General features: G+C 40.7%; 1 protein-coding gene across 2 annotated transcripts; it reads right to left on the bottom strand.

Annotated features, from left to right (window-relative positions):
• Positions 1–1,228: 1,228 nt before the first annotated feature.
• irs4b (insulin receptor substrate 4b) lies at positions 1,229–25,267 on the bottom strand. 2 transcript variants are annotated; one of them, XM_084712589.1, is made up of 2 exons: positions 20,388–25,263; positions 1,229–2,432 (listed from the first exon to the last, which is right to left on the bottom strand). In XM_084712589.1, the coding sequence occupies exons 1-2, from the start codon at positions 24,601–24,603 to the stop codon at positions 2,428–2,430; spliced, it is 4,221 nt and encodes a 1,406-aa protein (XP_084568715.1). In that variant the 5' UTR covers positions 24,604–25,263; the 3' UTR covers positions 1,229–2,427. The 2 variants fall into 2 exon arrangements, with proteins under 2 accessions (XP_084568715.1, XP_084568714.1); XM_084712588.1 differs by lacking the exon at positions 1,229–2,432 and adding an exon at positions 17,511–18,111 and having other exon boundaries at positions 20,388–25,267.
• Positions 25,268–25,494: the final 227 nt, after the last annotated feature.

Raw genomic sequence — 25,494 nt, 5'->3', positions numbered from 1 at the left:
TAACACAACTTTTTCCATCCACCGGCCTTAGCAGCTGAGTTTCCAAAACCTCTCCAAGCCACTGTCATTACTTCCTGATGTTTCTTTTAAAGGAATAGTTCTGACATTGTGGGAAAGATGCTTATTTGCCTTTTTTTAGACAATAAGTTTGATACCACTCTTTAGACTGTTCATTGTTTAGCTAGAGCCAGCAGCTGCTTAACACAGATTAGCATAAAGACTTGCAAATCTTATCTTTGTATATTGTCTTTTCCTGTTCCTTGTACTTAAATATGCAGAGTGCTCGGCTTGTCTGTGTTGAAAAGAAAAACTAACTTGAAGATGCTTTAAAGACAAATGCTAACTAACTAGTGATCTACAGTGATGGTTAGCTTGTTAGTTACATCTAAAAGCTAATGTTAGAAAAACACTACCTAACTAGCTAGATAATCTACACCAATCTTTCACTTGCTAGCTACATCTGATAGATGAATGTTAGCAAAACACAAGCTATGTAGCTAATCTACATCAACTGTTAGCTAGTTAAATCTAAAAGCTAATGTTAGTAAAACACTATGTAACTAACGACAGCAGCTACACCACTCTTTAGCTAGCTACATCTGATAGATAAACTTTGGCAAAATGTTGGCTAACTAGCAAGCTGACCTAAATCAACTGTCACCTAGCTAACCTACATCAATCATTAGCTAGGTAGTTAGTTACCATTTTGCTAACATACACTATCAAATGTAATTACCTAGATAATGACTGTATAGATTAGCTAGCTAATGTTAGCAAAATACTAGCTATCCAATGTATCTACCTAGCTAAAGAGTGGTGTAGATGTTCTTAGTAGGTTAGCTCATGTTTTTGCTAACATTAGCTTTTATATTGATACGATTTGTGTAGATTGGCTGGCTAATTAGCCAGAGATTTGCTACATTTTGCAAATTTAAGATGTGACCATATGTCTCTTTTACAGGTCGACCAGCAAGATCTTTTCACCGTTTTCAAAATTTGGTTTTCAGCATGAAATGGCCTAGTACACAGCACAAGTACAGGAAACAGGAAAGAAGAAAGCTGAAATTTTGCTGGGTACCTGCCAACTTAGCTATTACTGGAGCACAGAGTGAAATGCTTCCAGCTTTTATTAGTGTGAGATCTTCTCATCTTACTGGGTACTGGTACTGATACAAGTATCTGAAATGCCTCTGATAAAGTTTAAAATACTGGAGTCTATGCACTGATCTTATATCACATGATTTATTAGATCCTGCTACTTCCCAGCAACATCTTGTGTGTCAGCGTTTTTGAATGGATCTGTACCCGGTAAAAAAAAGTTATTGGAACATCTCTACATCTACCTCTTGGCAAAAAAAGCAAAATATCAATCCCCAAAGGTTGAACTATCCCTTTAAACAACTCAGTTTGATTACATTATCTGCAAAACAACTTGGAGAGGAGACAAATTAAACTTTCCAGCATTCGATTGGTGGCCGGCATTGTTTCCCCGCCCTGCTGCGTACCATCTCTGTCATGAAATCAAACAAAGAAATGCACTGGAATATTTGTACCTATTGCAACAAATAAATAACAATATGTGCTACAGAATATGCAGAGAGTAATGCTTCTGTAATGTTTCCCGCTGTGTTTGTACACTGTGATAAACCCATACAGACGCAGTACCGTCGCTCCGTTTCGTAGTTGTATTTGGAACTGGTGCAACTCGGAAAAGTATAGGAACAAGCATGGAACTTGTGCAATGCCACTTGTAGAATCGTACCATTAAAGGGGTAATCCGTTCAAAAAAATATACATTTTCTACTTGTAATAACTGTGCGGTACTGTATTGAGGATGGATTATGTGTGGGGTAAAAAAAAAAAATAGATATATATGTATAGAATAAAACATAGAAATTAATATTTTAAGTTCAACATAAAAGTTTCCAAGTCTGTACCATAATGCCTTTTCTTCGTATTCCAGCCTCCCTTTTTTTTTTTAATACCGTATGGAGAAGCAGAACCATCTGATAATAAGACTATCTAGGGTTCTGTTGATGCCCCCCCAAGTTCACTGACCGCCGTCTGTTGAATGAGTCTGTTGAACATGAGGGGGGAAAAGCAGCACACACTGGCAGCATCGATTGTGAGGGGGGGGATTATTAAAAAAAAAAAAAAAAAGACGAGATATGTATATAAAACACACAAAAAAAAAAAAATCAAAAGATGAAATACACATAAAAATTTAAAAAAAAAAAAACTGCAAGCGTTTTTGTCATCTGTTGTGATGTTGTTGTTTTCTGCATCCAGAAGGGAGCGGCTTCTCAGTCTGGTGGTGAAGAGGTCAGAGGTCACCGGCGGGGGAGGCCAAAGGTCACAGGCAGAGTCAAGTGCCCCGAGCAGAGAGATGAGGAGGAGGAGGGTGGGGAACCTCTATCGTCCCGTCGCTCAGTCTGAGAGAGAAAACAGAGATTATAAGTAAGATATCAATCTTTAAAAAACCTCAAATATGAAAACACAAACACACAATAAATGCCAGGTGATTTTTTTTAATAGATACTGAAAATTTACAGTTACATTAAGTGAAAATGGGGATTACTGGTAGGATTACTAATTAATAAAATTAATGAAGAACCACACAGTTGCCAGTTCATTATCATGGCATTTAGTGAAAAAATGCTTCATAAATCCATCAATCAATCAATAAATAAATTGCACACAATACAGGAAGGAACATCTGGACAAACTAATAAAGCAAACAACTAACACAAAACGCTAAGCTGCAATATGAGTCTGTTATTAATCAACTACTAAATTCATCTGCCTCTATTTTGATAATCGATTGTTTTAAGTAATTTTTTAATTTAAAAAAGTAAAAATTCTGCGAATGTGAATATTTTCTGGTTTCTTTACTCCTCTCTGACAGCGAATATTTTTGAGTTGAGAAAATAATCGACTGGATAATCGATTATGAATATAATCATTAGTTGCAGTCCTAAGAACACTTTATTAGGCTGAACAACTTCACTATATTTTATACTGAGGTAAACCAGAAGTAACAGAAAGTAATGAAGTTACATTACTTTAATATTGTGATACTTGGATTACGCTACTGACTACATTTTTTAACAGTTAATTAGTAACTGTTCACTACTTTTAGCGTAACTTGAGTGTTGAGTGTTGAAGCTGTATCAAGTGGAATTTAAAGCTGCTGATAACAGCTGATAATATTTGCCTGCTGATCTAAAAGTCTGGCAATAAATGTTATTATCTGCTAAATAATAGTAATAACTGGTAATAAAAGGGCCTTTTGGTTGGACAATAATTGTGACACAACAGTGAAAAATCACAGTTTTCTCATGTTTTTATGGACAAAATATACAGTGCAAGCTACAGTAACCAATGGAAAAAAAACTGTTGTTTTCTATTTGCCTGATGTGACCCACACACACAAAGAAAGTGGAATGTGGCCGGTTCACTGACAGTGGTTTTGGACTGAAAATATTAGTTGTTTTTAGACATTTTGAAGCCAAGTGGTGCTGACTAATTTTGACTGGAATCTGGACTCGACCTTCCAAAAGCTGCTGCAGACGAGTGAAAAATTCGCTTCTCTCATTTTGGGGGAATTCTGGGGAAATCCGGACATGTTGACATTTTAAAGATACAAGTTTTTCCCAACTGACAGCCGCTGGAAATGACCAGCAACCAACAACCACGCTACTAAATGAATTTCTACACAACAAAAACATTTATTGGGGGTTATTTAACAGAGCAGGAATATAAAAATGAGCATGATTAAGGAAACGAGTATTTTGGCTTTTGTACAACAGTTACTGAGGTGCGTTCAAGCTTGTAAAGAAGCAACACAGATGTGAGACATCTCTCAGTGTATTAAAAAAATCTGTTTGTCTGGTAAATAAGTGAGCGCAGCCGATGAACTTTGGATTCACACACAGACACACAAAGTGTGTTTCCTGCCCTGCTATCATGGCTGGACCCGGGCTGTCAGGTCGGCTGTTTTGGTGCGGTCCGGTGGCCCTGAGTGACCCCGGTGATGGCTGGCGTCCAGCTGGGTTATTCCACTGAGAGCGAGGCTTTGTCTGACACAACAATGTGAGCAGCACGCCACAATACAGATGCTTTGACAGGGGGCACTGCTGGAATGCTGCTCCTCTGTTTGTTAGCCACGGGGATGGAGGGATGGATGAACGGACGGACGGATGGAAAGACAGGAGCACGCGGTACACAGAGGAAGAGGAGTAACGGTACACAGACTCAGCACGACCCAAACACAATCTGGTCAAACCGAATTACAGCCAAAGACAAAAGAAAAGTTCATCAACTGCTGGACAAACACCCAACTCAAAGAATGAGCAGAAACTGAGACAGACAACTGGTGGACAAAAACAAATCTGGCAACCAAAAGAGCAACACTTCCTGCTACACTGCAACCTGTACAGAGACACATACAAAGTTCTTCACCAAAACAAAACCCAAACACCAAGAGTTCAACACACTCTCAAGAACAAAACATGCTGCTGCAAAAGCACGTCACAAGTGCCGCCACTAGCATCGTCATTGTCAAAAACTAGTCTCTCCTCATCTGTTGCTCGGGAGACAGCGACAACAAGAGGTGAGAGGAAGAAGTCCAGCTGCAACAGAGGCAGTGAAGAAGAGCTGCAGAGATTAGTTGATTTATCGATTGAGTCAAAATAAGGGGAACTGATAAATTTGCAGTGGTGTCTTAATTTTTTACAGAGCGTATTTTGATCTATATTTGATTTTTTTTTTTATCGATCAGTCCTTTCTAGGGCTGCAACTAACAATTATTTTTATAGTCGATTAATCGGTCAATTATTTCCTTGATTAATCAATTAACAGTTGTTTGTTTTAAAATGAAATGTATCCTGACATACATTTTGCCTTTAACAGATACTGCGCATACTGCGATTTGAAAATTGCAGTAGACCTTATTGCGATTTCAATAACATTTGGATTAACTGTTCAGCCTTAGCGGGGATGTACGTATAAAATAACAGGGGTATCTGTTTTGAAGCGTGCGATTCAGTGGCGGTATATTCTGGCCTTCAGACCTAAACAACATTCAATATTTACTTGGAGAAGAACTGACATACCAAATCTTTCAAAGCCTGAAGTAAACTGCTGTGGAATAATCATCCTGTTTTTGATTTTGATCTCTTCCTCCTCTAAATTGTTGCACTACAGCTCATTCAATCACATCAGATTCTTTAATTCTATTTTGCCACAAATACTTCCATAACAGTACATAATGTAGTACAGTAATTTAGGTAGTTGTACCTAAAGCACTTTGCACAGGAGTAGCTTTACCGGGAAATTTGTGATTAAGAAATTAATCCCTGACATCTGTATCTAGTGCAGTGCATCTGCAAGAAATGAGCAAAGCTGTATTTTACTCAACTGTACTGACATTATCCTCCAGATTTGATGTCAAGGCTCTGTGTAACATCAACGTTTCAAAAGCGGAGTGTCTGTTCTTCAGCAGCTACATTAATAATATAGTTTAGACAGAGACAGACAGAGAGTGAAAAAAAGAAAAGAAAAAAGAGAAAGAGAGCAGTCTGAGGTCTTTGGGTTTCTTTGCAGTCCAGGACTTTGATCAAAACAACGCTCTGAGGACACGAGCCGGACTGACCTGAGCTGACCTCCGTTAAACACACACACACACACACACACACACACACACACACACACACACACACACACACACACACACACACACACACACACACACAGAGAGACCACAAATCGGGTTATAAAAACACATTTGCCAAACACCTGCATTAGCTAACAGCTTGTTGTGTCGTTGCAACACAGGCAGGTGTTCAGAGCCGTGACCGTCTCTCTCTCTGTCTGCCTGTCCCTAAACCCCTTTCACCCAGCTGGGACAACAGATGAAAGGCATCATGGGAGTGAACGGCCAGCGTAACGCGTTGACCTGACACGGCCTAGCGTGACAGCTGGGGGCGACGGCCTTTAAAGTGCAGATCGAGGAACGAAAGCGGATGGGAACTTGATCGGGTACTCGAAACAGATCATTTTCCTGCACTCGGATCTAGAGCGCCATTTATAAACTTTTTTATGACTTCATACTGTGGGGTGGGGCATCTTCTTCACACTTTTTTACCCTTTTCACCCTAAAACGTGCAGACTATTTGCGTGGAAAGTTGAACCCTGATCAGAACTGTTCCAGAGTCACTGATATTTATCTTTTATCTCCAAAACAATGTGTGAAATATTTAGGTTTTGTTTCCTTCTTCCAGACCTCTGAATCATTGTCCACACCTTAAAATGTTTAATGATTCAACTGAAGATCAAATTGATGGGCGGTTTTCTGGTTGAAAAAATATTAAAACCAACCAGGTGACATAATTTTCCTTTGAGGCCATAAACCTTAAAAACTTAAACTTAAAAAGCTTGGCCACAAAACTGGCAACAAAACATTGATGAGGCTGAAGCAGTTATACAGGTTGTTGCCATAAATATACACATGTAGATACCAAATTGGCAGCTGCTGTTCATTGGAGCGATGCATCAACTTGGCCGCCATATTGGTCTGTGGAAGCCACACCTTCTTGATGAATTTCTATCAAGGCAGGAAGTTTATCTGCTGTGTCCCTGCCGTTATAAGGCTTTGGTGCAGGACTCAAGCTGTTTTGGTCTGCACCACCTAAACCAAATGAATGAAACATCGCTCTGGAGAGCATCAAAACTAAGTGACGCAGACATGGTTGTAGGTGGTTCCCAGTGTACTTCTTTAGCAAGTTTCTGGGGTATTGTTCATTTATTTATAATTTGATGCACAGGTATGGTAATAATAAAGGTCCAAAATAATGTGAAAGTATATATTTTTTGACAAACGTCAAATTTTCTTAGGCAAGGCCCTAACATCCCACTAAAAAGGTGCAACAAGTCTCCAGGGGCCTAGGGGAAGTGTAGATTCAAGCTATTTTGACTAAAAATAGGCAGTTTGGTTTGTTACAAAAGATTTATAGCACTTTCAACAAAAAACATGCAAAATAAACTTTAATGTCATCTGGAAGAAATGTCAACCACTGTTGTCAGCAAATCAAAATGAACAGTCAGCAACTAAAACAAAGATTTATACTTTTTTTGGGCCATTTTGTAAATTTCTATGATAACTATCATGTTGCACCCAGACATTAAGACTAAAACTATTTTAAACACATACATTAAATACAATCAGTGAAAAACTAAAATAAAAACTCCCGCTGAAATAATGCTCTAACTCTTCATATAGCGTCTGTGACTTCATCTGATCATCTTTGGGTCGTCAACAGAGCAGGAAAAAAGGCGAACACACGTCAGCTTTCTGCTCGAACTTCAGACATTTTTGATTTCAGTTTGTGCAAAATGTGCACATCACAAGCTGCTATCGAAAAGATGAATGAAGGTGTGTTAAAAGCTTTGCTGTTTTTAAATACATGTTCAGACTTTGTCTAATAAAGTTATCAAATGTCACATTCCATTAAGTCGAGCTCTAGTAAAATCCTGCTTTGTCATTACAGGCAGTGCAGAAGAGACAAAAGAGCACAAGAAGGAAAGAAAGAAACACGAAGGAAGAGAAGACAAAGAAGAAATGAGAGTCGGTGCGTGTTTGAGAGGAACAGGAGCCTCAGTGATTGAGTAATGCTCAGGACCACCTCTGAAATCTACACTTGAGAGGAACTAAAAACTCAACAGTCAGAGAGCACATAGCTGACAGTGTTTAGATCCGTTTATTACTGATGAGACACAACTTTTCCCTCTGAGTAAGCAAGGAAGGATGTTAGTCACACAACTCACTTTTCTTGAAGAACTCAGTCTGACTTTATTTCATTTGAATGACTTGAGTCATTGCTTCTCGACTTCTGTATTAGGTTTTAATGCTCAGTGAAGCTCACAAAAACCTCACTGAAGAGAAGAATAACAGCCTGTAAAAAACATGAAAAATGTGGACTACATTTGAGTTACGTTCTTGCAAAAAGAGTATTATAGAATATTGATTATTTTCTTAATTAATCAGGGTCCATAAGGTATTTACAATCAAATTCAAGCATGTTTAAGGACTTTCAAGGTACCTAAACTAATATTTCCTGACTCTCAAAGCCTTTATCATCACATCTTAAATGAGATGAGAAATGCAATTGTGCATTATACAGTTAAGAGAATTTCTTTATACCTGCAGCAATCAATGTATATTATTGCTGTTTATTTTACTGTTCAAATTAACTTTGATTTAAATGTTTTGATCGTGGTTATTTAATTATTTTTTTTTAATTTAATTTAATTTTACTTTTTTTTTGTCTGACAGGTTGAATCCCAAATATATTAAGTTTTAGTGCTGCAACTATTAATCAAAAGAAACTAAGCTGCCAAATATTTTGATAATCAATTAATTGTTTCAATAATTTTTCAAGCAAGAATGTCAAACATTTGCCGTTTCTGGCCTCTTAAAAGTGAGGATTTGGTGCTTTTCTTCGTCATTTACGATCGTAAATGAAGATGTTTTCATTGACCAAAAAAGCAATTTAAAGACTTTGGGCTCTGGGAGATTGATAATAATTGCTGGTTGCAGCCATAATCACAATTTCCTAAAGCTCAATGACTTATTTTGTCCAACTAACAGTCTAAATCCCAGAGATAAAGACTGTGAAAAGCATTTTTCAAGATTTTTGATCATTTTTAACACTAAGATTATTATATAGATATAGATCGATCAATCATAAAATTAATTAAAGTAACTCTCAGCAGCAGCCTTATAAAGGTTACTGTCACATAACTAAGAAAAGCAGCAAAATTGTCATAATTTAGAAGCTTGAATGAGAATTACAATCATGTATCAAAAAAGCTGCTGATTAATTTTCTATCACTCAATTGATTATTTCAGTTTCTAATAATCCTTTAATAGCTTAATTCTTCGATTCTTCCTCATCTCAGCCTTCCTTGAAATGCAGAAAACTGATCACACACAGTGTCTCCAAACTGAAATTCAAACCTCTGGGAAACACCTCTTTAAATTCTGCAATACTCCAGGAATTAATTGACCAATGGGAACCCTGCTGGCGCCAACACGTCCAGGGTTAGGGGATCAATTCCCTGTTTAGCTCCATGGACACCAACACTGGCGGGTTTATAGATTCCCATGCTTCTCAGTGCAGGCCACCCATGCTAAAAGCACATCTAAGCATGTCAAAGCTTTGAATTAAGGTGCTCACAAAAGAGTGGAAGTTATTTTAAGATTATTTATTCGCTAAATGGACGCTAAAATGGGCATCACAGGCAAAATCTCAACCTCTGGAGGCTTTTAGAGAGCCGCAAAATACTTTGGTGTGACAGTCAGAATGGCTGCTTGAGATCAGAAATGCTTTGTGTGCATGCATGATGGTTAATAATTCTAACATCTGTGGGCATGTATATGAGGCTATTTAAGAGAGAGAGACCTCTGCATGCAACACACACACACACACACACACACACACACACACACACACACACACACACTGAGCAAAAAGGGGGGTCCTGTTACGAGCATGCCTCGTACCGGCCCATAAATTCATGTCAGTCTGGAAATAGACCTGTAAATATAGAAGGGCCTGGCCGTGGAGGTGGGAACGAGAGAGGAAAGGGCAGCCTCGTACCATCTCCTCTCACATCTTACCTCCCCCTCACCCCCCCTACCTCACACTCTGCCTAACCCTTTACCACCTCATATCCACTTGACCAGTACACCGGGGGTAGGGTGAGGAGGGGGTAAAAGGGCAGGTTCCCACCGCTGTCACTTACATCTAAAACCTTCCACTCTCAACTGTCGAACGCGGCAACTTCCTCTGCTGACCCAACTTTAACCTTCTGCCTTCTTATATCCGCCTGAGAAAATGAGACTATGGGTGGGCTCTTTCCCATGATTGCTTTTTTATCTGTCAGGCAACCTTAAGACAACCCTGCATTTAAAACCTTTAAATTCATCATTATATGGAGGTGGCTATGATCCATCAGAGAGGTCAGATACAAACGATTATCAATTAATCTAATGACTACCTAGTTTTGATCTTAAGCTTTGGATTAGTGCTGCATTGATTAATAGAGCAGTTGTTGACTATTAAATTAATCACCAACTATTTTGATTGGTTTGAGTAATATGTTTAGAAAGAGGTCAAACTTCTCTGATTCCAGCTTTTGAAATGTTAATATTTTCTGGTTCTTTACTCTTCTGTAACAGTAAACTGATTATCTTTGAGTTCTGGACAAAACAAGATACCTTTCTCACACTTTACAGACCAAATAAGTAGTCTGTTTATCAAGAAAATAATCAATAATGAAAATTATTGTTAGTTGTATCCCTATTTTTGTCATTTTCCAAGAAAAAATGCTAAATATTTGTTTATTTGCTTGACAGTTTGACAACTCCAACTTTAAACTTGGATTCTAGGAAAGCTGTGACTCTCTGACATGTTATATACTAACAGATAAGGAAATAATCTTCAGATTAATTAATGAATATAATGGTTAGTTGCAGCCCTACTTTGGATCTATAAAATTCAAGAAGATAAAGAAAACGGTGATGAAAATTTAGCAGCGCACAAAGTGCTATCTACAAACTGTTATTTTAACCAAAACTCGATGAATAGTCCAAACCGTTAAATTCACACTGATCTGAAGCAGAAAAAAACATCAGACCTTCACACTCCAGAAGCTGGAACCAGACAATAATTTTGGCATAAAAAATGACAACAATTAATTGATTATCATGACTGCTGGCAATTTTCTGTTGATTTCATCTTTAACCAGAAGCGTCAGTGTGTGGAGTTACTGTCGCGTCTTAATTATGCAATCAAACAGAACAGATTTGAAAGCAAAACTTTCTAGACTGCTAACGAAATATGATTTATTGCAAGTAAGGGACCTACAGTAAAAAGATCCAAGACACGTCTCTATTGGTCCGTCTTGACAGGAGAGACGGCTTGGCATCAATAGATGTCTCTTGCATCTTTCACTGTAGGTCTCACCAACAAACTTCAACTAAACAGCAAGAAAATACTTTTGATTGGCAAAGAAAACTTCTTGATCCACAAATACACTTTTTTGATATGCAGAGAAAACTTTTTAATTTGCAAACAAAACTTTTTGATTAGAAAACAAAACTTTTAGATTTTCAAACAAAAGCGGTAGGCCATATGTCCCTAAAATAATAGCACAATGTGTCCAGTATTTTATGATAACATATTCTTAAAAAATGACAAAGTACTGAAAAATATTTTTGGTTTAGAATTCATAATATCTGTTGAGCCCTCCTAGTGAGATTTTTGACTCTCCTCATCCTTGACCGTGTACTTCTGCTTGATGTAGTGAAATTTGTTCATTGTATTTCCCCCTTTTGTTGTTACAGTCTTGTTGCACTTCTTAAATAATATTTTGGTTTGGGGTTCCACACTACTGAAGTTACTTCTCTTTTTGGAAACCTACTCGTTCACCGTGGAACCAGTCTTTCGCTTTGAGCCATGCTTGCTCTTATTGTGTGTAATGATATTACATCATTCTATTAGCTTGTCATAATGATTCCATAATTACAATATATTGTTGAGCAAACGCACAACACTAGCAAACAAAACATTTTGATTTGCATTTATATATTTTTAATCACAGATGTAATGTTCTTTCAATATAAGACTTTCTGATTGAAGCGCAGAACATTTTGATCTCAAATCTTTTCTTTTTGATTGCATAATAAAAACCCAAATGTAACTTCACACAATGTAACTCGCTGCATGTAATGCAATTATTTTATATTGTCTTACAACTGTAAATTTATAACACATTGGTAAACCAAGAAAAAAGTGCTAGACACTTGTAGACAAATCCCTATGATGAAAGACCAGACAAAACAATCGTTTGAAAAAAGGTGCTTTATCAGTAATTTAGACGTATTAAATACTTGTTGTCGGAGGTGTTTATTTATCATGAGAAATGTCTTCTATCATCTTAAAACAAAGCATGACCATGACTGTGAGTTAAGTTTGAGAAGGTGCACTGGCAACAACACGTTGCCCAAATGTTGAAGAGAGAAAAAAAAAAAGCAGCAGACATCATCCTCTGACTCACTGTCTAGTCACTGTCTTTATGATAAGAGAAGCCAGCAGACACAGTGCCCATCCACTCTGCCTCCCAGCCAGACTCTTACTAAACAAGTGAAAACAAAAACCCAGCTGAAAACAGCCCCCCCCCATAATTTGTCTGGTCGAAACAACCAACCACCTGCAGCTCAACAACAGCAACACGTCTTTGTTGCAGCAAAGATCTGATTTATTAAACTAAAAGAGTTAAATGTTTACAGCAGCACTGCAACAAAGTTCGATGACTTCCACTTTTGATCAATCTGTCATTTACTTTTACACTATACACCTAAAACATGCCATTAAATTGTGAGAGGATGCTATCAAATTCCCAGAACAAAAGAGCAGCGCAAACAGTCCAAAAGACAAAGATATTCCATTTATAATAGCGTGAATCTAAGAAAATCACCCAATTCTGACACTTTCAAGGCAAGAAAGGCATGTTCATGTTGATGAACATGAAACATTATGACAACAAAAACTGAACACAGACAAACTGCATCAGCAGAGGCCACAAGTTGAACTAAACAGGAAAGTTACAAAAGGTACACCGATGACCGATGCCATCAGTGATATTTATTATGCATATATTATGAACCAGACCTCAACAACAGGAAAAAAAATGTCCTCACTCTGCAGAAATGTGGCTAATTTGTAAATTTGTCTTCAATTTGTAATAATGTTGCCACTTTACAGTGTCTTTACAATAAAAACCTTACTTTTTCTCACAATCTGTGCATCTTTCCTGTAGTCTATATGCATAAAATATATGCAAAGTGACATTTTTGTGTTCTTATCCAATACACAAATGTGTATCACTAATTTACACTATGAATGAAGCTGGTAAATGCTGCTAATTAGCATGGCAAAACCTTTAGAGCTGTTTAATCAATAGACAGAATTTAAAACAAAAACAAAAACACAAAATATTCCCTAGTTTTTTGGACTACAGGCTGATGGTTTTTCACCAATCCTGCAGGATGGGAGACAATTTGACTATCACAGGACGTACACAAGAAAAGTTACAAGTTAAATTTGGCGCATTACTGACAAAAAACAAATTTGCAGATTTTTCAATCGTTAGTTGCAGCGCAAACCAGCTTTATAATGATGTAAAGGAGGTTGACAAAACAATTTCAACTGCTGTTTCCAAGGTCAAAAACTAACTGTAAACCTCTGTGTCAAGGTTATTTTCTTTCTTCAACTTTAAGTCCATTATTGCTCACATTTTTGTTTCTTCCCTTAATATTTCCAGTTTTGCTTTCCTTCACTTCAGCTGATGTAAACACACAGAATCCATGTTTTATTTAATATTCATGGCACTGTTTCATAAGTTCACACCACATTTCCTTGACAGCTGGACAGAGAGCTGGTGTGTCCCTCCCCCTGTCTCCTCTGGGTCAAGGATCCAGGTGTGCCTATATCAGTTCAACACCGCAGCTGAGAGGAAGTGCATTCCTGACTGATGATGATGCGTTTCCTCCCAGCCCCGCTGTGTGCCTTGACACGCTGCCGCCGCAATTACGGCGCCACATCAAAGGCTGCCTGCCATGACTCAGCACGTACAAACACACACACACACACAGACACACACACACACTCCTACCTAGACGAAGAGCATGAACGGTAAACACACCAACACACACAGACTTAGATACTGAATGAGTGTGTGTGTGTGTGTGTGTCTGGGCACGGATTAACATTTCCGAACATTACCTTGAACTGCACACACACACACACACACACACACTTAATGAACCTGCTGGCAGTGGCTGAAAACAAAAGTACACACAGACAGATGGACAAACACAAACACACACACAATAGGATGTGCTTGAGCGCTTTGAGTGTCAGTTGATCTCCTGTGCCAGCGAGCACACACACATTCAGCACTGTAGATTTACACCCCAACCCCCCCCACCCCCCGCCCCAACACACACACAAGCTCTTTCATCTCCGTTCAGCACCACGATAAACAAATGAGTCAGTCGGCGCTCGCAGAGAATCCTGACTCATGCTCATGCACACACACACACGAGCATAGCAACGGAGAAAAGCGACAATTCGGGGAGGAAGTGAGGGGAAATCAGAGAGGAGAGACTAAAGGAGAGGACGAGTGGGTGAAAAAGAAGAAGAGATTATCAAAGAGGAAGAGAAAGACTGAAAGTGGAGTCAAAACATCCTCTTTTCGTCCTCTTGATCCATCCGACTGCAGACCTAACCTCAGCACACATCCACGTCTGGACGTTACATGAAGTATCTGAGTGCTTTGTTGTGTCTGAACATCTTCATTCAGTATCATCCCAACTGTCCAGAAAACTGCCACACAGACAACATGTACACCTGCTGTACATCTCAGTCTAATTAAAAAAAATGTGCTATTATGCCAGAAAGAGTTGTCACAATACCAGAATAAACAGAACTTTGGTGCTAAACTGGTATAAATAAACAATATTCTATACTTCTTTGAATACAACAGCATAAAGAAGAAAGGTCTAAGGCACACATCATATATTATTTCTCTTAATTTTTTCAATTAATAACTTGCACACATTGCTGGTACATAATAAGTTGCTCAACACTATCTGGTTTTGCTGCAAGCCAAATATCAGGCATGGCAATTAGGGCTGAATTGTATCTGTATGTGCCATGCACCAGTGAAAGACTAATTAGCATTACTGCCTGCAATAATGAATAATAAAGTTTTGCATCTGAAAATTTCAGCCAAGATAAAAAATACTGAACTGAAGTGAGATTTCTGACTGACTTTTATAGCTTAGGTACTATAATGATACTATATAATTAGCAGATATTTTATCTTTTTAAACTAGGGATGTTGCTATATGCCGGTGTTGACGCCAACTAAGGCTGCAACTAACTATTATTTTCATTATCAATTAATCAGTTCATTATTTTCTCTAATAATATATCAGTTGGTTGGTGCATAAAATGACAGAAAATGGTTAAAAATGTTGAGCACTGTTTCCCAAAGTCCAATGTGATGTATTCAAATTTCTTGTGCAATCCACAATAGGGCTGGACAATTAATCACAATCACAATAAAACTGCAATTTGGCTAAATGCAATATCCAAATCGAAGAACCAGAACCAAACTGCCATTTTTTGAAAACGGAAAAATAATGACGATGCAAAACTGATCGCTTTCCACTAATCGTTTCACAAATTGCAATCACAATCGCAACACAATTTCTTTTTTTTTCTTTTTTTTTACCAAATCGTGCAGCCCTAGTCCACATGGTATTGAAAAATGCCACGTTTAAATCAGCATACCTGCCTCTAAGCTTTCAAACAAATCTTTACTGACAATAGTCAATAGGCAAAACAGTCTGCAGGAGTAACAGAATCTTGTTTCATATTTGATCAGAGCTGCCTAGTTTGACAGTTTGATTGGACTTTTGTTCCAGACGTTCTGTTAGATGGACCTCATTTGTATAAAGTAGAGATCTGGTCGTGATTATGCAAATTCAGATACAGTGAACTGTTCATCAACTGTCCATCATGCACTGCGCGGCTGGATCTAATCGTTCCCATAGAAAATTAATAGATCTGTCAACTTAACATACATCAACACCATTACTGTTATTTCTAGTCTACATGTGACCAAATAGTTACTCTTTGTTAATGCAGAGTCCATTAGGTTGTGACAGGACAAAACTTTATGAAGTTTAGTAATTGAAGCCCTTCAAGTTCAGGCAGCAATTAGTGAAAAATCACAACTACTAAAGACAGTTTTAAGTGTGAGGAGTTAAGTTAGATGGAGATCTGACTGATAGTGACTTTTCAATGCAGCATAAGACTTAAGATGTGTGGTATAAAGGAGTCATTTCCTAAATTTGTGGTAGACCAGAGGACAGCTACATAGGGACAGCAGTCACAAGCAGCCCTTAACCAATGACCGAAAGACAATTTACAGGTTATATACTTAACTACAGCACTTTATACAAACTATTAGAGCTAAAACGATTAGGTGATTAATCGATTAGTTAAAGCGACTACAAGGAGTTTTTAACTGGTTATGAAACAGTCTCAGTTTAATACTGATCCCTCTTTATGACCTACATAAACAAATGAGACCAACGGCTATTTCTATGTAGTTACACTTAATGGCTGCCACTGGGTCAGATTTTCTGCAAAAACAGATATAACAAGCCACTGTTTACATTTTCACACGCAAAGTTACACTGAGTACAACATTAGCTAGTTAAAAAAAACACAGACGGAGATTTTTATTTGGATAACTTTATGTTTTGCATTATATTTAGTGGTTATTATTGTGGACACACAATATATTTGTCTATGGGGCCTCCAAAATCAACAAAATATGAAAACTCCTTGTAGCTGCTTTAACAAAAATAAAATATTTTGATAGAAAATTAATTGTTTCAGTCTAGACCTGTAATGACCAATTGATTAGCTATAAATTAATACATAAATCAGCTACTAATTTAATAAGCAATACATACATTTGAGTAATTTTTAGGAAAAAGAAGTCAAAATTTTCTATGGCAGCAAACTGAATGTCTTTTGTGATGGGCAAAACAAAATTTGTAAGGATTTCAGCCTAGGCTCTGGACAACACCGATCAATATTTATTACCATTGATTAGTTTAACATTAACTTATCACAGCTTCTCAAATGTAAAAATTTTTAATATTTTTTGGTGACATATGACAGCATTTATTTCTTTAAAGTACATTTAATCATTTTTCTTAATTCAGATCTAATATATACACATATTGTGCTCTATTTGTGCTTTTTTTATTACAGACATTTCTAATTATTAAAAACACAGAGGAAAGTTTACTGATTCAGTGGCCTGACATTAAATGGGACAATAACTTTTGCCTCCATTACGTGTCTTTGTCACAAGTGTTAACCATATTTGATGGACGGTTGCAAATGTTTGACACTTTGGGCTTTGGGAAACACTAGTCAATGTTCTTCACCATTTCATAGACCAAACAACTAATCCATTAATCAAGAAAATAAACAACAAATTAATCAACAATAAAAACAATCAATAGCTGCAGCCTTTTTTCAGTCAATTTTCAAGCAAAAATGTCACTTGTTTTCTTGTTTAAACTTCTCAAATGTAAGGATTTTCCTATTTTCTCTGTCATATGACAAAGAAACCAAACATTTGGGGTTTTTAATTAACTGAAAAAGTCCATTTGGGTTCTAAATTGTTAGAAAATGATCTGCAGATTAATCGGTGATGAAAATAATCGTTGCAGTAACACTACAACAATGAATCAATTGTTTATTGAGTATTAAATTAATTTCCAACTACATTGATAAGATGGAACATTTTGAGTCATTTTTTAATTAAGAAAAATTCCCTGATTTCAGCTTTTTCAAATGTAAATATTTTCTAGTTTCTTCTGAATATCTCTGGATATTTGAGGATGTCACCAACAACCAATCGATAAATCAAGAAAATAATCAACAGATTAATCAACAAGGAAAATAATCAAATTGCAGCCCTATTTCAGTCATTTTACATGCAAAAATATCAAACATGTTCTTGAAAAGCTTCTCAAATGCAAGGATTTGCCAATTTTCGTTCAGGACAGTAAATTAAATATTTGGGTTTTTTGACTGAAAAAGTCACCTTGGGTTATAGGGAAGCTGTGATTTTTTGACGTTATAAACTAATTAAAAATTATCAGTAGATTAATCGATGATGAAAATAGGCTAATAGGTTTAGCCCGACAAACTATGGCCTCAAGTAACTTCTACTAAGTTTAATTAACACCTCCAACAACAAAACAAAACTAACACTACAAGCTTCACTCATCTCCTGCCAGGTCACCGAGTTGTACAGCATTTTGTGTGTTTTGCCATCATACTAACTGCTCCTGCTGGCACTGCACTCAGCCATGTTTTGTACACAGAAATATATTTTTTCAAAGATGTAGAAAAGTGTCTCAAGTGACAGCCTTGCAGCAGACAAAAGGGCCTGTGAACACACAAACACCCACACAGTTAGTACACTATGCACACATGCTGACACAAAGAAAACAGCGGCACGTGCACAGACAGGCACAGAGACACACCAGCAGCTACAAAGACAGGAAGTCAGGGCCTTTTTTGGGATGATCCAGTCTGCACTTGACCTCAGATAAACCTCAGTTCATTCAGCGAGCTAATTGTCTCGCAGTCTGCTCGCACACAACACACACACAGACCTCAAGATGAACCACGTATTGGTGCCACTTCCCGTAGCAGCACTGTTATAGAGCCTAGACTTCAGCTCCCTGGACAGATGCCTTCAAAGACGACAACGGCTGGCTGCTCAAAGCGCCTGAACGCAGCCTTGTCAAGATCACAGAGACTTGATCCAAAATAGATTCACTAGAGGAGCTGCAAATTGATATAATGCGACTAATAATAGCATACGGCACTTAGGGTTATTTTGGATTTCAGGGAGGAAAAAATATCTCTCACACTTGTTCTCTTTTACTCACACATGAAAGCTCGTTCTCACGCGCACTCACAGAGCAAGAAACTATGTTTTTGCTCATATGCTGGTTGCTGGTGCTGCTGTGTAAACTACACAAACACAATGACAAGATTTTCTTACCAAATGTGATTATGACAGTAGAACAATGGCTGTCAGAGCAGGGCTGTCACGATTCTACAAATTTCATTTGACTATCGATTTTATGGTCACGATTCGATTTAAACTTCTTCTTTTGACTCCTTTGACGTTGTTAGACAAGTGAATTCTGATTTTTAAAGAGCAACAGGTCATTGGTTTTATTCCCTGACAACTAGAGCTGAAACGATTAGTCAGGTAATCGATTAGTTGCCAACAATGATGACATTTGTGAATACTGTCTGTTTTCTTTAGTCCTCTCTGACATTAAACTGAAAATCTTTGGGTTGTAGACAAAACAAAACATTTGAGTCATCATGACTTCTGAGAAACAGTCTAGAACTGCAATTACGAATCAATAATTGATTAGGTATACATATAAATGACATATAAAATTGGTCAATTGTTTTTATTTGTTAGCTTTATAATGTATGTTTTATAGTGTTTTATAGTGTCGTCACAAAGCTTCTTTGGCTGTGCTGGTACTCAACAGGGAGCTTCTGCTTGAGGTGTTGAAATTAGTTTGCTGTATTGCTCCTGTTGTTGTTACATATTATTGTGGTTACATGAACATCTGATCTTTTGCATTCAAACCACTTATCACAATATGAATTTTTCTCATCATTAAAAAAATTCCTCAAACTCTGGAAGTTGTCAGCTGTTAAATTAATCGGCTGCTACTCAGAATCTTTAGGTTGTGGGGGAAAAAAAGAGATTTGTGGACATCATCTTGGACCAGATGAAACAACTAATCAATTAATTGAAAAATGACTGGCAAATTAAATCAATAATGAAAGTAATTATATTTTTAAATTCTTCCTCAAAAAAGACAGACTAAATGCTGGGCTGAGCAATGTATTGATATTGTGGTGTGAGACTATTTTGATAATTCATTAATCGTATTGAGTTTTTTTTTTTTTTTTAAGAAAAAAATGTTGAAATTCTCTGATTGCAGCTTCTTATATGTGAATAATTGTGGTTTCTTTACTCCTTTATGACAGTAAACTGAATATCTTTGAGTTTTAGACAAAACACTAATCATTTTTTACCATTTTATAGATCCAACGATTAATTTGGAAAATAAATGACAGATTAATTGACAACAAAAATAATTGTTGGTCGTATCCCTAATCATCACAGATTGTCATATTGCAGAATAACCTAAAAATATTGAGATTAAGTTTGACGTAATTCTGCTGTGTTGACTTTTAAGTGTTTTTTCAATTTGAAAATGCACCAGATGCTGCAAGTAGGCGGGAGTGGAGAGAAAAAAATGGAAGAAACGTAGATTCTACCTTTGACTTATAATCATCAGGTTGTTTTTTATTTTCCATCTTATATATCAATTATAGCATCCTATCCCTGTATTCATGTTCAATTTTTTGTCTTTTACATTTGAAGCATGTTGTTTCTTTGTTGTAAAACACTTTGGACTGCATTTCTTGCACAAAATATGCTATACAATAAAGTTTAATATTATAATTCTGATTACTGAAATTGAAAGCTCATTTCAATTTCAATTTATTATTAATATTGCGACACTCCCGGTCAGAAGAGAAAACCAAAATCTAGCATTATCTGAAGGTGAGTTTCCCAACCAGACACAAAAACGCAGACACACACTTGTATTGACTCACCCTTGGTTGTCGTGGTGACTCCATCAGATTTGGTGAAGTCTATACTGGCATAGGCTCCGTTCTCCGGCAGAGGCACCGTCCCTACCGCTGTCGACGAGCTCCCATTGCTGCTACCAGCTCCCGACGTCACAGCTCCTGTATTACTCCCGTCTTCCCTCAGCTCCAAGGCAATGTAGTTGAGGCCATTCTGGTAGCCCACAGACATGTTCCTGCACATTCTACCTGCCCCAGCCCCCGACGACGAGGAGGATGCCGATGTCCCGGAGGCTGGGCCGAGTTCCATGGCTCTTACTGGAGCGTGGTGAGCCGGCGAGTCTCCTAGACCCTCCACAGACACCCACACACTGTCAAAAGATGCCGAGCTGGCCCATCTGGAAGCCTGACCCTCCATTAGGTAAGATCCGTTGGGGGCCGTGACCAGCGTGGGGTGAGTGGCTGAAGATGAGGGGCCGAGTCCTCCTCCTCCTCCTCCAGAGGGAGTTGAATTAGAGGAGGAAGTGGAGGAGAATGTCTCCGAGCTGTGTCTCCTCCTGCCTTGTGGGTCAGCCCGCACCACCTTTGGCTCTGGCTGATGTGTCGGCGGCGCCCTGCCCGGGCTTGATGGAGGGAGAGGAGGAGAAATGGATGAGGAGGAGGCTGAGGGGGCGTGGCCATAACGTCCCTCCATCACACAGAGATGCTGCAGCATGGCTGTGGGGCTTGCTTGCGTCCTCTCACCTCTGCTGAGGTTAAAGGTCATGTCCGTGTAGTCATCCCCCATCGACCTCCAGTGACCTCCGGCGGGGACTCCAGGGGAGGCCAGTGCCCCAGGATTACTCACCAGGGGTCGGATGTAGCTGGGTGGGTTCCAGGGGGCAACAAGGCTGGGTCTGGGGGACTGGTTTTTACCCAGACAACCAGCGCTGTCCTGCTGGTCAGCCCCCACCTCCACACTCATATAGTCCTGGTGAGTCTGGGGCTGGGGAGGGGAGTGACGGTGGTCACTGGATCCCAGGGAAGGCGCTTCATCTTGGGCAGAGAGAGGGTAGGCAGGGGGCTGCTGTTGGTGGGGGTAGTGATCCCCAAACTCAATGTTAATATACTCTCCGGGACTGGAGGGCCGATCAGATGAGCTAACAGTGGCAGGGACTGAGGTGGAGGTGCCTGCAGATGCTGTGGAGGGCTCACTAACCCGCAGCGGGCCATGGAAACTTCTTCTGCCTAAAGGGAGGCGGTTAGGCCTCACGACTCGTCGGTCAGCCATCGCTGCTGTCGTATGGTGAGCTCCGTAAGGCGGTGGTGGGTGAGAGGGCGTGGAGGTGCTACTTCCTCCCCCACCCCTCCTCTCTGGTGTCGACATGGAAGCTGTGGCAACGGATGAATATACTGGCTTGGCAGGAGAACTCATGGGAACATACTCGCCATACTCCTTCTCATCCCGCTCTCTGGTGGGGGCCTTATAGGAGCGGGGGAGGGAGAAATACGGGCTGTAAGACTTTGGGGTGCTCTCGGGTGTGCCAGGTGTGTAATACCCAATGCTCCCTTCGTTTGAGAGCTTGCGCCCCCCACTGCTACTGTATGACATGTCCATATACTCCCCGTTCTCTGGTCTCTCTGCTATGCTGTCACTCCCACTGGCTCCTGCTACGCTGGAGCTGCTGTGCGGGCTAGGGGAGGCCTGTCCTGGCGAGGGGGAGCTGCCACTGCCCCCTGGGAGCATCATCATGTAGCCGTGGGAGTCTGTAGAGGACTGGGACTGCAGCTGAGGAGGGTGGTGGGCTGAACGGGGACCTAAAGCTGGACTGTGAAATTGGGGAGAGTGAGAGACAGGGTGGGGGTAAGAGCTGGGTTGCATAGGCATGTAGTCGGGAGGCGTGTCCCGCGGTGAGGCGGCTACGCCGCACATCATGGGCATGTAGCCGCTGTCTTCCTTGGCAGAGGAGGAGGAGGAGACAGGTGGGCGCTCACCACCAACCTCCGTCCGGGAGAGCGTAGAGGGACGGCTCTGCTGGCTGTGCTCAGAGCAGGAGCTGTAGTCAGAGCGGAGCGAGGAAGAGGAGGAGGATGGCCCGCCGCGAAGCAGCCCACTGCCGAATGGCAACACAACATCTGACCCCTCGTCCAGTGAGAAGTTTGTCTGAGTCATTTTCTGATAAACTGCCACACCTGAACCACCAGTTGCCCCACCAGCTGGTCTTGAGAAAGAGTGAGTCCTTCTCCGCAGTGATGATGATGACGATGAAGACAGGCGTTCATCCTCCGTTGTCGATGTGCTCTCGTCCCGTGGCGTGTCACCGCCACTGTTGTTTCCAGAGCCCCCACCGGCGCCGAACACCTCCCTGTTCCAGCCCATAGCCATGTAATCATTGAGACAGTTCTCTTCTCTGATTGGCGGCGTGTTGCCGAGGGAGTCCGGTGTGTTACTCCGGACCCGGAAGTACCGGAAGTCACCAGGACTGGAACCATACTCATCTGAGGAGTTGAAGCCGCCGTCAGATGGGGAGCCACATATCGAGGCGCTCGATGGGCGGGTGAGAGTGTCGGAGACAGAGCCGTGGCCACTGCTGGAGGAGACGCTCACCGGACTGGTGGTGGAGGGGAAGTGGGAGACCGGCAGTGAGGCAGAGCGGGCATGGTAGGTGGATGATGACCCTGGGATGGCTCTGACGTAGCGTCCGCTGCCTGTACTCGTGCCTGTATTTCCTGTGGCGACGCCACTCCCACTACTGCTGCCACCGCCTTCCTGACGACCATGATGGGCACGCGCTGAGTTAAGGTGAACCAAACTTCCTGTGGCAGAGCGGAACGGCCGGTTCATCGTCCCCTCGCCCTCGCTGGACGTTCTGAAGCGATAACCACTTGCACCAGAGCTTTTACTTGACGGTGGCGTGCCCACGACTGATTCAGTCCTTGACCGCCGCTGTAGTCCTGTCTGGCTTGGCGGCAGGTTGCCCAGGTGGCGGCGTGTTGTGATAAACGGCATGGGGTTGGAACCCGACGACTGACTCTTACTCCTGGGCCGAAACTCAGCGAAAGCTTTCAGCGCTTTCATCGTCTCCAGGATGGTTTCATGCATGTTTTGGGCCACAACTGAATCATCCACCTGCATCCATATCTCCCCAGGCCCGATGGAGGAGGAGCGACCCACCTCAATGAAAAAGAAGCTTTCTGAGTGTCCACATCTCCTGATATTCATCAGCTGAAGGTTAACACAGGGGGTTTCAGAGTTCAACTTAACGAGGTGAATGGTTTTAGTTGAGAGGCATAGCCGGTAAACACCTGTGAGGTTTTTAGTTTGACCCAGTCCTTTTGGTTTCACATTCACCTGCCACACCTCTTTGAAGACAGTACCAGGGGTGACCGTACCATATCCATCATCCAGATCATCTGAATCCAAGTGCCCTTTTTTGCCCTCACTCATCAACTCACTGACAGCTACGTACCAGTCCTCCTGCTCCTGCTCGTTTTCAGCCACAATAGCAAAGTACTCGTCCTTAGTGTAAAGGGCAATGAGGTGTTTGTTTTTGGAATCCGCCCTTTTGTTCACCGTGAAGCACTGGTAGAGGTAAATAACCCTTTTCGGGGGAGAAGGGGCGACCGCTCCACCGCTGGCGGCGGCCGCGGCGGCGGAGCGCAGGCTGTTCCTGAATTTCTTCTCGCTGTCGTAGTACTCCAGACGGCTCGGCCCGAGGTGGCTGGCAGCCCGGAGCACGAAAAACCTCTTGTGTCCGTGTTTTTGCTTTCTTAAATAGCCACATTTGCGAATATCATCCACAACGTCCGAGGTATTTGCGACGTTCACAGCCGCGTATACATGGCTGCTGCTGCTGCTGCCGCCGCCGCCACCGCTGCTGCTGCTGCCGCCCGCGGCGGGGTCCTCAGCGGCGTGTACCTGGCTGAGAGACGAGGAGGAGGCTTTCCTGCCCGGAGACTCTGCTGCGATGTTTTCCCCGGAAAGATGCTGCTGCTGTTGTGGAGCCAGCTGGTAGTGATGCTGTTGATCCTTTGGCGGGTGATGGTGGCTGAGGTGTTGATGGTGGAGGTGGTTTGAGGGCGGTAAATGTTGATGGAAACGAGAGCCGCCTCCTCCTCCTCCTCCGCCGCCGCCACCGATATTAATTAACGGGGAAGGGGGTTCCCCGACCGAGCCGTCTCCGTTCGTCCCTACGTCCCTCTGCTGCGTCTCCACCATCAACATCGCTGCCTTGCCTTCCTGGTAATTCGTGAAATTTGCCATCAGAGAAAACAATCAAAGGTCACTTTACTAGCAAGCTAATCCGAGTGGACCTAGACCCCATTCTTGTTTTGGGAGACGAGCTCCCGAGTCCGGCTAGGCCAGCTAACGTTCACTCGCACGGCTCAGATTTGCAATCCTCACGGACCGGCTCGCTTATTCCCTCAAAAAACGTGTTCTTTCGCCCTTTTAGCGGCGGGGCAGGTATTCCAAAGCGGGCTCTTTTCACGAAATGAAGCCTACCGTGTGCAACATGACCACGTTCAGCGGTGTTTCTCTAATCGGGAGGATCCAGCGGCTAGCACGGTTAGCACTCCGTTCCCTTCTCCTCCTGTACACATCTCTACGGGCCAGAGCACAAACAACACGTGATCCCTTGCGTCACCGGCCCAACGGGAGGAACAAAGACGCAGACACGGACTCTGGTTGGTTCATCATTGTGACTGACGTTGTCTGACAGGAAAGAGGACCAATCGCTGCGAGATATTAGTGCCTTGCGTCAATAGCTCAAACCAATCGTGTCGCACAGAGTTTTATTGAAGTTAAAAATAGGCGGTGACTGTGTATCCTCATGTATATATGTAGAAATTACAAAACGTTTTAAAATAAAACGCTTAAAAATATAGACTATGTAGTATTATACTGTTATTCATTTCAATGTAAAACAAAACGCATGCAGTGTCAGCAGCATTACACAAAAGAGATGAAGATATGAAAAACAAGATGAAGGGCAGTAAGCAAAAAGACAACAAAAGTAACACAAGCCTAACATAACACAATGAGATAAAAATAGAATAAATAAATAAATAAATATTGTTCTGTTTTATTTTATGAGTAATCATGAATATTTTTGTTTAATTTCCTTCATGAATATAATGAACTGAGTTTTTTATT

This window comes from Lutjanus erythropterus, chromosome 23 (genome assembly GCF_056507025.1).
Source record: "Lutjanus erythropterus isolate fLutEry1 chromosome 23, fLutEry1.hap2, whole genome shotgun sequence".
Lineage (NCBI taxonomy): Eukaryota > Metazoa > Chordata > Actinopteri > Lutjaniformes > Lutjanidae > Lutjanus > Lutjanus erythropterus.
This window is presented reverse-complemented; position numbering and strand designations above follow the sequence as displayed.

Excerpts from the sequence above, each read along its gene's own strand:
- irs4b (XM_084712588.1), bottom strand. The coding sequence starts at position 24,603 with ATGGCAAATTTCACGAATTACCAGGAAGGCAAGGCAGCGATGTTGATG. Across the intron at positions 18,112-20,387 it reads AGTCACCACGACAACCAAGG|GCCCTTTTGTCTGCTGCAAG; the intron begins GTGAGTCAATAC and ends GTGTGTTCACAG.